This window comes from Microcaecilia unicolor, unplaced genomic scaffold (genome assembly GCF_901765095.1).
Source record: "Microcaecilia unicolor unplaced genomic scaffold, aMicUni1.1, whole genome shotgun sequence".
Taxonomy (NCBI): domain Eukaryota; kingdom Metazoa; phylum Chordata; class Amphibia; order Gymnophiona; family Siphonopidae; genus Microcaecilia; species Microcaecilia unicolor.
Genome location: NW_021963796.1, coordinates 35,254 through 50,134, shown reverse-complemented (window position 1 = coordinate 50,134; position 14,881 = coordinate 35,254). Strand labels below are relative to the sequence as shown.

At 43.5% G+C, this 14,881-nt stretch overlaps 1 protein-coding gene and 1 long non-coding RNA gene across 2 annotated transcripts in view; both read left to right on the top strand.

Annotated features, from left to right (window-relative positions):
* Window positions 1-200: 200 nt before the first annotated feature.
* Window positions 201-9,640, top strand: LOC115459641. The gene is made up of 4 exons (XR_003940312.1): window positions 201-461; window positions 855-2,907; window positions 7,863-7,866; window positions 9,629-9,640. It is a non-coding gene; the product is annotated as an uncharacterized LOC115459641 (long non-coding RNA).
* A 677-nt stretch (window positions 9,641-10,317) lies between these two features.
* LOC115459640 (SET domain-containing protein 9-like) overlaps window positions 10,318-14,881 on the top strand; it is a 37,950-nt gene continuing 33,386 nt past the window's right edge. The window contains exon 1 of the mRNA XM_030189444.1: window positions 10,318-10,776. Coding sequence (XP_030045304.1) covers window positions 10,673-10,776 — 104 coding nt within the window. The 5' untranslated portion in view covers window positions 10,318-10,672. The remainder of the gene's footprint in view (window positions 10,777-14,881) is intronic.

The following is a 14,881-nucleotide window of genomic DNA, read 5'->3' as shown; positions in this document are numbered from 1 at the left end:
CAGGCAATGGAGGGTTAAGTGACTTGCCCAGAGTCACAAGGAGCTGCCTGTGCCGGGAATCAAACTCAGTTCCTCAGTTCCCCAGGGCCAAAGTCCACCACCCTAACGACTAGGCCAATCCTCCACTTATAAGCAATCCTGCTTTATATTGTTACATTATATGTGGTCTACAATGAATGTGGATTATTCTAAAACCACTAACTCTGATACCTTTCCCATTAGTCTTACTCTTCCAAATACTAAGTGTGTATGTTTAAATGTAGGTGAACACGTGGTAGTCAGGTGGTTGATGCTGATTTCCCACTTTTTGTTTTTTCACTTTATTTTAGGTACTGAGAGGCCAGCAGTATGGAAGGAGTTGTGATGTTTGGAGTGTTGGCTGTGCCATTATAGAAATGTCTTGTGCTAAACCACCTTGGAATGCAGAAAAACACTCTAACCATCTTGCACTCATTTTCAAGGTAATACATTATAGAGATTAAGTAGAGGTAATGAAATGCTGAAAATGGGAAGGGTTGCACCTTGTTAGCATGCTTAAGTAAAATGTTATATAGCTATTACTGACGAACTCCAAATGTGCTAGAAAAATTATGCCATAGAAACGATCTAAGGCTGAGGCTGTATTTTTTTAATATATCCATTTTTGATAAACTACTGTAGACCAAAGAACTAATTTAATAATATATAGCATTCTTTTATGAATTGGAAGGAAGCACTTTATATACAGGTCCTCATTGAGTTTATAAGATTTGCTCCACTTTTCAAATGTGCATTTACCACTTTTCCATTTCTACAAACAAATACTTTGAAAAATAAGTTCTTTGTTCCTTTTTTTTGTTTGTGCACACACACAGATTGCAAGTGCAACAACAGCTCCTGGAATTCCCTCCCATCTGTCTCCTGGTTTACGAGATGTGACACTTCGGTGTTTGGAACTTCAACCTCAGGACAGACCTCCATCAAGGGAACTACTGAAACATCCAGTCTTCCGTACCGCATGGTAGTAAATTGCTAAACTGTAAAGAGACATGGAAAGTGATGCTACTGAATACAGAAACAAATCTTGCTTGCGGTGCAGTTTGGTGCAGAAGCAGCATGTGTTGGCCTTAACTAGATGACAAGAACTTGGCACCTGTTGGGAGTTCTTACTTATGTAGACGTTCAACAAATCGAGATCTGGATCATAATTCAATGTGCAAAATGTTTCTCCTTTTTGCAGAAATATGTAAACTGTGCCTTTTTATTCTGAAAGTTCTTGACTCCTAATAAGAAAAACATTTTTTAAGGCTGAAAAGTTGTAGGACAGAAAATTACTGTCATTTTGGAGCACTTTCTCAGCAATATTAGCAGCCGAAGGGCTTGGGATCTTTGATAAAGCAACCTCTTTCCGTTTTATCATGTAGCACAAATGGTTGAAAAAGCAGAGTTATTGTGCTGTCCTGGTCATTTTCATCAGCAACAAAATAAATAAAATATATATAATATTTTACAAACTGCTTAGGGTGGAGCAGTAGAAACAATAGTAAGTAATGAGTACTTAATAAAACCACATAGTGTGCCTGTGTCATAAATATATAGCAGGTCTTTTGTGGTTTGATGTGTCTCACTGTTGGCCCATTCATTTCATGATTTTTTAAATCTGAAGCTCCAGTTTCATTTTTAACTTTCATTTCTTTAACATTCAGGGAAATATGATTTTTTTTCTTTTTTATTTATGTTAACTACGAGGAAAAAGAAAAGGTTAGAACTTAGATGCATGCTGTGTGTCACTGAATATTTCACTGTTGCTAGAACTCTTATTGCAGTTTGTTTGAATTCAGGTGCATTGTATTTGCTACAATCCAGTGCAGAGAAGTTAGGAAGTGAGAAATAGCACTGCAATCTATCAGGAAAAAAATGTTGACACATTTAAGCAATGCAGAGTCCTAGTAGAGTAATGGTCTTGGAGGAAACTGGATTCTATGTAGGTTGGAATAACTTTCAGTGGGCTGGGGTGCACGTCATCTGAAAAAGGGAAAATGTACATGGCCTCAAGTTCATGTCCTAGTGTAGCATCTTTCTCACCCTGCAAAGGAATCCAGAGAAAATCAGCGTGACCTTTTCAGTTCTGGTTTGTCTTTTTTTTTTTTTCCCCCTTCCGTAGAACCATTTTGATAAACTTTTTAGACAGGTCTAAATTTCAAACCAAAACCAGTCTGTCTTTTCTTTTATGAAATGATTGTGTTCATGTGCATTATTGATTTTTGCATTCAATCTGCTGTTTTCCTTCTGCCATACATCATCTGTTTTAGGTTAGTATACAATTTGATAAATGTATGTTTTAATATTTTTAAATCCAATGTACAAATTACATTTTTGAAGAGCTGATTTCAATAACATGAATTTACTTGAAAAAAACTGATTGAGGAGACTATATATGGTTTAAACTTCACCTGCGTTTCCTTACATTGTAATGATTTTTAAGGTGGGTTTTGGCTTCTGATGCATGTTTTACTGAAGGAAAAGGGCAGCTGCTGTTTGGCTTACTTTCCCTATTTCATTGCTGGTGAATCTTTAAAATATGGAATATGTTTAGTCCTTTTTTGTGGAAATGTTAGTTTTAACTCTTCAGGAGCCACCTGTATTTCTGTATTATGGAAAAGAATTGTTCTAAAAGGCTCAGGACAATAAAATAAGCTACAATGTTTATAAATGTACAACACGAATTGGAAAACAAAAGTTCAAGTATCCAGGAATGTGATATTGTTTTCTATTGTAAGCAACGTCACTAAATATGAATGTGTATTTCTTTCTGAAATGTAACATTCCTTTTTATTTTTGACAGACTTCTGGCAGTCTTTGAAGAGTTAAAATATTACCTAAATGTGAAGCTTGGTAGCTAACTGTATTATACTTGATTATTTGTGGGTTTTTGTTTTTTTACCACTTTACATTTTTTTTTTTTTAATGTCTCGCATGTTTCTTCCAAGTTGTCATGTGCAAGCTTTAAAAGATGCACTCTTGCCATTTATATATACTGGAAGATCAGTCATCAGATTAATTTTTAATGGCAGAAATTTAAACTGATGAACCTCAGCTAATCAGTATTACGCTGTAGATTAGCATACCTACCACACTTCAAACTCAGACTGCTTATCGATGTCAGAATGCATTTTGTTTGAGTTTGTTTCCCTCAGCTTGCTGGTGGTCATTGTGGTGGGTTTTTGTGTGTGGGTTTTTTGTTTTTGTCTTTTTTTTTTTTTATTAAACGCTGATGTGATGTATTCTTATTTTCTTTGGATCAAAGCTGGACTGAAAATTGTACTGTGTAATTATTGTTATGCTGTTCTTTAATGTTATTTGGTACTTTTTAAAATTGTAAATAACGTCTACTGCTGTTTTCCAGTTTCTACTACCTCAGGTGTCCTATAGAGTTTCTTCTACCAAAGTTCACTTTCACAAGGAGATTCCTAAGACTTCCAGGGCTTAAGGGCTAACTTCTATTAGCACCTTACTGTGCAAGCAAATTTTACAGAAATCTCTGGGTTAAGAAAATTTGGCTTAAATGTATCCTCTGTTATTTTAAATATATCAAGATATTTTAATTATTAAAAGTTTTTACCCCATTGAACCAATTTTATAGTATAATTTGTACCTATTTTTGGTGGGTTTTTTTTGTCTTTATAGTAAATAAAAGTTTTTGAACAAATGTGGTGTATGTGAATTTGAAGTGGACTTAATCGGTCAAACTTTATTAGTGCATTATCCATTGTGCAGCTGTACCATGTGGCCTTTTTGCATATTCGCTCAATGTTTTCTGAAGTACAGATTTCCAAGATTTAATTTGTAGACAAAAAGGTGCTGGAATTTTTCACTCCCAAACAAACGGCAATGTTTAATTTGTGGATAAAAAGGAAACTATGTCCATATTTTCCAAAATACATATTTTTAATCATTCTTATTAAATGTCACAGCAGAAGTACAAATTGTAACATTTCATAATTTTGGAGTAATCGTCAGTATTTTTTTTCCTTGTACATTCCATACCACAATCGCAACCACCATTTTGGACACTATCCTTGCAGAACTGCTAAAAGGTTTCTAATAAGGAGGTTCTCCGGTCATTTCAGGTAACCTTTTTGCCTAATTTACAAACATTAGCAAGAATCTTGTAACTTGTATCAAAGGATGAAGTCTAGAATCTACACAGGACGAGACAGAATATCAATATAAACCCTGCATCTCCAGTTCTATAACATATACTACGTTTGCCAGAACTGTAGGTAGGTAATTTCCCCTTACAATTCACTACACAACAATATATAAATATTAAACATTGTGATGTTATCTCAGGATCAACACACCTTCCATTGTCAGATTCTTTGTGAAGTATCAAAGAAATCCTATAACAGAGACACTTGGAACCTGTATAGCAAACCCAATGCTAAACAGCATTAGCTTCTAGGACCTAAATTCTTAACAACCCTACCTATACCACGCCGGTTACTTATAATAACATAGATACCCCATCAGCAGACAACCTTGCGAATTACTTCAGGGAGAAAATTATAAAGCTACGAACTATGATACCCAGCAACACAATTGATTATGTAAACCTCCTGGAGTGTCTAGACCCAATACATGGGGAATACCCAGCAAGACCGATCATGGACCAACTTTGACTCACTATCGATCGAAAACATCTCTCAAGCACTCAAAAGATACGCCAAGTCGCAATGCAAGTTAGACATCTGTCCTAGTAATCTTATAAGATCTGCCCCTCAACAATTCATAACAGACCTCATGATGGCTCTCTCATTCTCCCTGTCTCCTCAGCTCGAAACCTTGGGGTCATCTTTGACTCTTCTCTCTCCTTCTCTGCTCATATCCAGCAGACCGCCAAGACCTGTCGTTTCTTTCTTTACAACATCCGTAAAATCCGCCCCTTTCTTTCCGAGCACTCTACCAAAACCCTCATCCACACCCTTGTCACCTCTTGTTTAGACTACTGCAATCTGCTTCTTGCTGGCCTCCCACTTAGTCACCTCTCCCCTCTCCAGTCGGTTCAAAACTCTGCTGCCCGTCTCATCTTCCGCCAGGGTCGCTTTACTCATACTACCCCTCTCCTCAAGACCCTTCACTGGCTCCCTATCCGTTTTCGCTTCCTGTTCAAACTTCTTCTACTAACCTATAAATGTATTCACTCTGCTGCTCCCCAGTATCTCTCCACACTCGTCCTTCCCTACACCCCTTCCCGTGCACTCCGCTCCATGGATAAATCCTTCTTATCTGTTCCCTTCTCCACTACTGGCAACTCCAGACTTCGCGCCTTCTGTCCCGCTGCACCCTACGCCTGGAATAAACTTCCTGAGCCCCTACGTCTTGCCCCATCCTTGGCCACCTTTAAATCTAGACTGAAAGCCCACCTCTTTAACATTGCTTTTGACTCGTAACCACTTGTAACCACTCGCCTCCACCTACCCTCCTCTCTTCCTTCCCGTTCACAGTAGCATCTATCCCGCTGATAACCAAACTTATGGAAGGCATAGTAACGAAACAGCTCACTAACCAGCTAAATAAACACTCAATTCTGCACGAATGTCAGTCAGGAATTCGATCGAACTACAGCACAGAAACAGTACTAGTAACTTTAATGAATAAATTTAAACAAACAATTGCAACTGGCAATAACATACTTCTCCTACAATTTGACATGTCCAGTGCCTTCGACATGGTCAACCATGGAATATTATTACACATCCTGGAATACTTTGGAGTTGGAGGTAACATGCTTAAATGGTTTAGAGGATTCCTGACAACAAGATCATACCAAGTAACAGCCAACGCGGCGATAGCCCCTTGGATACCAGAATGCGGAGTTCCCCAAGGATCCCTCCTCTCACCCTCTTTAACCTAATGATGACACCCCTAGCCAAGCTATTAGACAATCAAAATCTCAACCCATACATATATGCAGACGATGTGACGATTTACATCCCATTCAAACATGACCTAAAGGAAATCACCAACGAAATTAACCAAAGCTTCCAAATCATGCACTCCTAGGCGGATGCATTCCAGCTAAAACTCAACGCAGAAAAAAAACACAATGCCTTATACTCACCTCACAACACAAATAAATTCACCACCATAACCACCCAAAACTTTTCCCTCCCCACAGAGGAGGGAGCTGCTGGAGCTTGAGGTTAAAAAAAAAAAAAAAGGGAGACTTGGTCAAGTACTGAGTTAGCTTGCATTAAAAATTTTAATGCATTAAACATTTAATGCGCTAATTGCGTTAATACGTTAAATGTACAGCCCTAGTAAAAATGTATGCCTTTCAGAACTCGCAGATGAATAAAAGCAAACGTGGGCGCTACAGTCCATTAACACTGGACTAGCGCCCGCATTTGCCTGCGCCCCAGGATCAGAGCTGGTGAGCGCGTGTAAGAATGCACTCACCAGCTCTGAACGCTTTGCTAAACAGGGACATTTGCATTCATCCGCAATGCTCAGCGGGCAGTGCGTCAAACAAGGGCACTGCTACCTCTGTAAACCCTCAGAGCTGGCATTTGGGTTTACAGAGCATTGGGCTAGAATAGAGAGCCCTGTCCAGCATACATCTGCCCTTCCAGCCCCCCACAGGAAACATGACCTGACCCCCCCCCCCAATAGAAGACAGGGTGGTCTAGTGGCCTCACCCCCCCCCCCCCCATACCTTCAAGTAACGGAGGAGGTAGTACTCCCTCCTCCTTTTAGCGCTACCTCCAAAATGGCAGCGCCCTGCCCTATGCATCCTGGGATGCGCTGGGCAGGGCTTCCCTACCAAATTTGACCAAATAGGGGAGTTGGAGTGGGCTCAAATATACGGATATATTCATACTTGCTTGACCATAATTAATTATAAACAATTTCAATTCAACGCTGTACAAAGAATATAGTGGGCTCCAGTTAATGTTGGAGAAATTGTGGGGTAAGAGGGATGTTGGAACATTTATAGTGGGATTGTCCAATCATACAATCCTTGTTTAGAAAAGAATGAAATTCTGGACTAATGAAGATTGGTTGGAAGACTGTCCAAAAAGGTTTGTTAGGTCTGGGACAAGAAGGAAATGGTTGTTCTGGTATTCTTAGTGTTGTCCCCAGACTAGTCTTATTAAATCTCCTTGGACAAATTGGGCCAGAGAACTAATAAAAATTCTGAGTGTAAGGAGTACTGGGTCTTTGGTAGCCCATCCCTGCCAGATGACCTGCAGTACCGAGGAGAAGTCCTGTTTTAGGATGGGCCAGAGAGTAATTTTCAATAATAATACTGGACTTAGATTGTTCTATTGACCGGGAGCCCGGAGTACCCTCCACGCTGAGGTTGCCTAGGTCAAGGAAACTAAACCAAAAGGGGACAGAGTGGGGCCCTTATCATTGCTGCATCCAGATTAGAGAAAATACTGTAAGGGGGATTCAGTGTGGTGTTACCAGTTAACTAGTCCCTAAACCTAAATCTGAGAATAGAGAGCTGATTCTGAGGACAATGTCAAGTACCCTGTTCCAGTTGCAAACAGGAGAAATGTGAGATAAATGGTTCTGTGTGTACCTGCATATGTGGACTGAAACTTATCAAGAGGAGAAAAAATCACCCTAAATACCATCTTTTACATTCTTTTTGTTTGGTGGCAAGATAATCACTGTTTGGAAAGACTGAAATATGAATTTAAAAAAAAAAAAAAAAAGCACAATTTCCAATAACAGCACTGTAGGATATTTCCCAACAGAAGTACAACAATATAATCAAACATCAATATCCTTGAATTCTATCAATATTTTTAAATAGGAGAAAAAGCCTCAAATTATAAGGGAATACTCCGTCGTTGGTGCACCAACATAAGGGAGGTCCCTTATATCATCATGGGCAAAAAACTCCTTACATAATTTATAACATAAGGCTACTACTCAAAGTATTTTAAAAAATGTAGTTATAAACATAAGGCTACTGCTCAATACCAATAAACATAAGGCACCCTATCATTGGAGACTGAGTTTAATGTTGTGCTGATACATCTGAAGGATCACTGAAATGTTTAGATCAAGTTGACTGTTATGAACTGTGTTTGAGTTACTAAAGCGAGTTACTGTTTCTGCAAAAATGAGACTGCTGGCTTGTCTTCAGGAATGAGGAGGTGATGCACAAAAGTCCCTGGACATAGCGAGTAATTCCCAAAGGAAATTGCATGCAAATGAGCTGCTTGCAAAGACAGCGCATGCATACAATAGCCACACACTAAGTGTGGCTGCACTGCACATGCTCAGTGTGTGCTACACATGGCTTTCATACATACATATAAGCTGCATGGATGAAAGCTTGTGTGGTTTTCTTTTTTTTTTCAAACTTTTTTTTTATGCTGCCACAGCTTACTCACACAGATTACCCCCCAGGCAAGGCCATATCAATAATGATGCTGGAAGTGGAGGTTCTTTTTGATCAGGAATCCCAGAAAGGATGCTACACCTTTATAAAATACAGACATGTTTACAAAGAGCAGCACAAGAAAGCCTTCCGATAAGCGAAGGCTGACACAGAAGAGTGCACTTCAAGGGAAGAGATATTTAAGCTGTATGGTATGCCCTGGGAAGGAGACTAACACTGCCTACAGAAAGGCTCTTCTGCATCAGATCTGTGGCAACAGAGTTCAAGGTAGGTAAGCTGGACTGGTACACCCTTTCTTTCTTTCATGCCCCCCTTGTCAACAGTTTGAAAGTTGAAATAGCTAGTTTTGTGCCTGACAAGAAAGGACAGATCATTTTCTCTGATGCTGCTATCAACAGAATCGCTGGTACAAAGGAGTCCCTAAACTATAGGTTACTAGCAGGCAGACAAAGCTATTTGTGACCAACTATGAAACACCATCTCCTGTAGTTAGAAGTTAGAAACATCTGTAGTACGTGAAAACATTGTGAGGAATAATTTTGTGTGTTGATACACAGCAAGCTCGAGAATGTCCTAAAGGACGATGATTGCCATGTCCAAAAAAAATGAATCTGCTCCTGCCAATGCTCCAGAAACTAGGAGCTGTGCCTCTTTACCCCCATGTTCAGGCCTCCTCTCTGCTGTACTGTAGCAAGATCCAACCACTAGTAACAACCTCTGACCTCCCATTAAAATTTCCTCGTAAAAGGTAGAGGCTGCTTCTGTGCATCACTCGGAAAATGGTTATGCATCCCTCAGAATGCACATTTGAAGACTGATCAGCTTGTTTAAATGCATTAGCATACTATTCCCATTGTCTGCTGCCGTGAGTGGAAAAAAACCCACAGAACCCCTCTGTGCATTTCCCACTGAATAAAGTGCTCGCTAAACTGGCTGAAACCACTCAAAAAAAGTACATTGCTGTCTTGGTAAGTTTAATGCATCTCCCAATGAGTGCCCAGAGAAAGAGTAGCCTTGGCCTGCTGGAGTATTCTGGCTCCAGCCCTCACCCACCGTGCATGATCCTGTCCTTGGGAGCTGTGAGTGTGGCACAGAAGAGAATTAATCTGTTTCTGTGGCCCTCGGCTCCTGTGGAATGTCACTGGGTGATGTTCTTTCCAAATTACCTGAGAAGAATGGCACATAACTGGAGGGAGGTGTGCCTGGGATTTGAGTTCTGCAGCTTAGGGGGATGTTTTTGCAAGGTGGGTCAGCATGTCTTTTAGGGTTAGGCTGAGCAAGTTGTTTTAATTTATCTGGTAGACTGTACTGTGGCAAATCTTATAATTGGTTACAATTTATTGTATGAGACTTGATGCCTTGTACAGCTGTTGCTTGGTTTGTTAACTATGTTTTGTAATACTATAATAAAAAGAGCCATCTGCACAAGCGCTGAGCTGCTGCTTTTCTGAACAGAAAACAATCAAATTGCGTCACTGCACTGATGGCTTATCAGAATTAGAGAGCTGCATGGGAACGGAGTTAGCGGGGACTCCCACAGGGATCCCCTTCAGGTCCATGGGACTCCTGCACGGATGGATGCAGGTCCTGTGGGGTTCCCACATTAGTGTAGTGCCAGGCCAGCCTTCCTTGTGCCATAGCAATTATAATAGCACAAAAAAAATGATGGATATGGTTGATAGTATTGAAATCCCCATAAGCACTGGGAGAGGAAGTTATCTACATGGGCTACTGTTGAGTTATTTTACCACAAATCAGGTTATTTTAGCACAGTGGAGGGAGATTACATGCGGGGATGAGTTAGATTCCAGTAAGGATGGGCGGGGAGTCGGGGATGGCTGAAATTTCTGTCCCCATGCAAATGCAACTCTTTAATTGGAATATCAGTGTGGTGTTCTTTCCAAATTATCTGACAACACTGGCACAAATATAACAAAAAAAAAAAAAAGATATCATTATGATGCACAAAGCCTACTGAAACCAAAACTTTCACACAACCAAGGCCAGGAGTAATCTTCCATGCTTGCGACTAATACGTTTGGATTTTTTTTGTTTGTTTTTGTTTCTTTGTTTTGCCAGTTTTAAAATCTTGCCCCTCACTTTTCTAATCCATGTTCCTGCACGAACCCTGCAAAGGTGATAAGGAACGAAACTGACATCGAAGCCTGATTGAAGGATTAAGTTCCCTGTTATCCGAAAAGAAAGACGTACAACGAGAAGAGAACCAGCGATCCTCCCTCCGCCGCGCGCTCTCTTTCCGCTCCAGCCATCATGGCGGGCCAGACTGGGACGCTCCGGGCTCTGCTCACCCGCTGGAAATCCTACCGGTACCGCTTCGTGCCCTGGATCGCACTCAACCTGGCCAGGAAGCGCAGGTAAGGAATCCGGCGGCCTAGGTTAAAATTAAATACGTCTTTAGGTCCAATTACAAATATTCTGGGTTGTTTTGGGTTTTTTTTGCCAGATTCAGGAAAAGAGGGCCCTCTGTGCAGCAGGGAGGGGTTGAAGTTTTCAACACTGTGTAGGGATTGGAAGGAGAGCAACTCAGCAGACTTTTACTTAAACCACAACATTTAAGTTTCGTCTCTAGCAGGGCTGCAGCCTGCACTGGGCAGATGAGATAACACAGCTCTTCTCTCATTTAGCAGGCTGGCTGACCTAAGGGGAGGTTGGATAAAACAGGAGACGAAATGACGTCAACACTTGAAACCAATTAGGGTAATATCTGTTTCCACTCCGTCGCTCAGCCGTCATCCCTATACACTCAAAACAAAGCAAACAAACGTCTGAGCTCCTTCATCCATGTTGTCGTCTTGTTGGTAGCATTAAAATTTAATTTCATTTATATTTTCAAACATGCCAGCTTGTGCAGCATACGGATGTACACAGAGGAAGTATAAGAACGGAATAACTTTTCATAGGTAAAGTAGTAATTTGTTATAAATTGTAATCAGTGTGTCATTTGGAGGGGCTGGTTATAGGGATATCCTAGCATGTGTTATATTCGTGCAGAGCAGTGGCGTTCCTAGGGGAGCTGACACCCGTGGGGGATTGCCGATGCGCCCCGCCCCACGGGTGCAGTGCGGCCCCCCGGGTGCACACCGCTGGGGGGGGGGGTGCCGCGCGCCTGTCCACTTCGCTCGTTTCCAGCTCCGAGCTGGCGTAGGGTTTGCCGTGGCCAGCAAGCCAATCTTTGGCGCTGGTCATTGATCGTTGAGGATGAATAGGTTTAGCATGCATTTGCATTCTACTTGCGCTAAGAGCCCTGTTTTGCATGCATGTGCATGCTAGTTGCTTTCAGAGCCTGCGAGTGCATTGTTTCACACGCTCGGGGGCTCTGATTATGGAGCGGTAGCAAACGCAGGCGCTAGTATGGCACTAACAGCCTCTAGCACCTGCATTTGCTTCTGATCATCGGCCCATTAGAAACTCAGGTTCACATTTTAAAGGAGACAAATATGCTCTTAAGGACGGGGCTGGACCCTGCCAGGAAACAGACTGATAATACAAAGAAAAAAATGTGGTTTATTTGATTGTTATGTAGTGAATTGATATACGAAATGCAACAGGAAGGGTACGTCTGAGTTATTTAGTCCTTTGGATCGGAGGTCTAGTCAGAGAGAATGAGGTGCTGAGTCAGAGAATGATCACTATTCAGGACTGATAAAGCAAGATATTACTTTAGCCAGTGTTGGGCCTCCAGTCCAGAGCACTATGTTAAGCAAGAAGTGTGTGTTAGCAATAAAACAGATTATGGTATGTCATTGTACACAAATAAAGCTGAGAGAAAGCTGAAAACCTGTCTGTTAGTTAACGGAACCAAAAACAGAAAGGCAAGTGATCTGCAAGATCCAAGATGGCAAAAAAACAGCAGACTGACAAAGAACATCCATTACTCAAATTTATTCACTACACATAAACAAAATACTAAAAGCCCTATTTGGCCATGTTTCGCCCTTATAAAGGCTGTATCAGGGGTGAATAGAGACCAAGAGGTGTGTTTCAAAGATGGTTGACATCATTACATGCATAATCACACACTAAAATAACATACATAAAATGTTGAACAGACAACATAAAATTATCCTATCATCAAACAGACAAATGTCAAACAGGCTGCATCTTATCATCATATCAAATATCGACATTGAAGGTACAATGAAAAAAATAAGTCTTCAAGGATTTCTTAAACTTATCCAAATTCCTAAGCGCTTGCAAGGGAGCTGGTAGCTCATCCCAAAGTCTGGGTCCTGTAATGTAAAAAATGGAGGCTCTCTATTCCTCGAGACGAACTAAGCAAAATGAGAATACATCAAGTAAATTTGACAAGGCGAATAAATCAAGTAAATTTGACAAGGCAGATCTTAAAGGTCTAGCGTGCTGATGTAAATGCAAGCTAGCAGAGATGACACAAGCTATTGATTAATTAGCCCTTTAAAGTCAAGTAACAGAATCTTTATGTGGTACTCTAAATTCAAGATGTACAAGATGGCCGACTGGTAGGTCGCACTGTGGGGAGCTCCGTTGTGGACCGGTCCAGGGATCGTTTCCCCAGTGCTCCCGCTGCAGTGCAATTCTCCCCCCCCCCCCCCCCCCAGAGGAGCCAGAGACGCAGATCGACGCGGTTGCCACTGCTGCCGAGGGTTTCCCGACTCCGGGAGCCGCATCGTGGACGGGTTCGGCCCTCCATCGCTGCGAGGGCCCGGGCTGTGAGACGGCCGCGTGCTGCCAGGCGCCGAGTTCGCCGAGTCCGTGGGTGAGTACGTGTCGGCCGCCGCGCTCCCCGGCAGGAACTGCCTGGAGCCATGTCGGGTGGGAGCGCCGTGTGGCCCGGGTGAGTTGGAGTGAGCTCACCCGCGGCCTTGTGGTGCGCACCCGACCTCGTGGCGCGGGCCCAACCCAGCGATCCAGGAGACCCACCGCACCGCCGCGGCGCTCCCGGACCGGCAGCCCGACGCCCACGCTGCCCGTCCTCCCGCGGCCTGCCCCCATCACGGTGCCGAGTCCTCGGGGCTAGGGCAGTCGTGGTGGGGCGCTGTGCTTCCACGGCGGGGCAGATTTCCACGCGCCTTGCTGCTCTGCTGCTCTGGAGGCACCGAGTGTGGCTGCCCAGCTGCTCCAGCTTGACCCAGTCCACCCGCTCCAGCTTCTCCCTGCTTGCTTGCTCGCTCCAGTCCACCGGCTCCAGCTTCCCCCCTGCTGGTCCCAGCCTTGCTGCTCTGCTGCTCTGGAGGCACCAAGTGTGGCTGCCCAGCTGCTCCAGCTTGCCCCAGTCCACCCGCCCCAGCTTCTCCCTGCTTGCTTGCTCCAGTCCACCGGCTCCAGCTTCCCCCCTGCTGGTCCCAGTTCATCTGCTCCAGTGTGTTCCAGTCGGCCTGGTCCAGCTTCTCCCTACTTGCTCCTGTCCATCTGCTCCAGCGTGTTCCAGTTTGTTCAGTCCTTCTGGTCCCAGCTTGTTCTGGTCCACAGATCCAGCTTTCCCCCTGCTTTCCAGTCCGCAGATCCAGCTTTCCCCCTGCTTGTTCCAGTCCATTGACTCCAGTGTGTTCCAGTCTGCTTGATCCAGCTTCTCCCTGCTTGCTCCAATCCATCTGCTCCAGCGGCTTCCAGCTCGTTTCAGTCCTCCTGATCCCAGCTTGTTCCAGTCCGCCGATCCAGCTTACCCCCGGCTTGTTCTAGTCCATCGACTCCAGTGTGGTCCAGTCCGCCTGATCCAGACTCTCCAATCCATCTGCTCCAGCGTGTTCCAGCGTGTTCCAGTCCTCCTGATCCCAGCTTGTTCCAGTCCGCCGATCCAGCTTACCCTCTGCTTGTTCCAGTCCACCGGCTCCAGTGTGTTCCAGCCTGCTCCAGTCCGTCTATTCCAACTTGTTCCAGTTCATCTGCTCCAGCCTTCCCCAGCATGTTCCAACTCGTTCCAGCCTGCTCCAGCTTGTTCCAGTCCGTCCATTCCAGCCCGACTGTTCCAACTTGTTCCAGTCCATCCGTTCCTGCATGATCCAGCTTGTGCCAGTTCGTCTGTTCCAGCTTGTTCCAATCCATCCACCTCAACGTATCCTGTTGTTCTGTCGTCTTCTGGTCCAGCTCATCACAGTCCATCTGTTCCTGCCTGCCCCGGCTTGCTCCAGCCTGTCCATCTGCTCATCCTGACACAGTCCATCTGTTCCGGCTTGTTCCAGCTTGTCCCGGCTTGCTCCTGTCCGTCTATCCCAGCTTGTTCCTGACCGCTTGTTCCAGCTGCTACCTGCCTGCCTGTTAACACATCGAGTAACCTGCCTGCCTGCTTGCGAACCTCTCAGCCATTGACTTACCTACCTGCCTGCTAGCTTGTCAGCCATTGACTTACCTACTCGCCAGTCCAAACACAGCTTTCCAGCTCTATCTATCTGCTTAACACCTCAGTCACTACATAGTCACCTGTTAACACCTGTTAACTGCTTAACACCTCAGCCACTACTTATGGCCCCTGTTACACCTCAG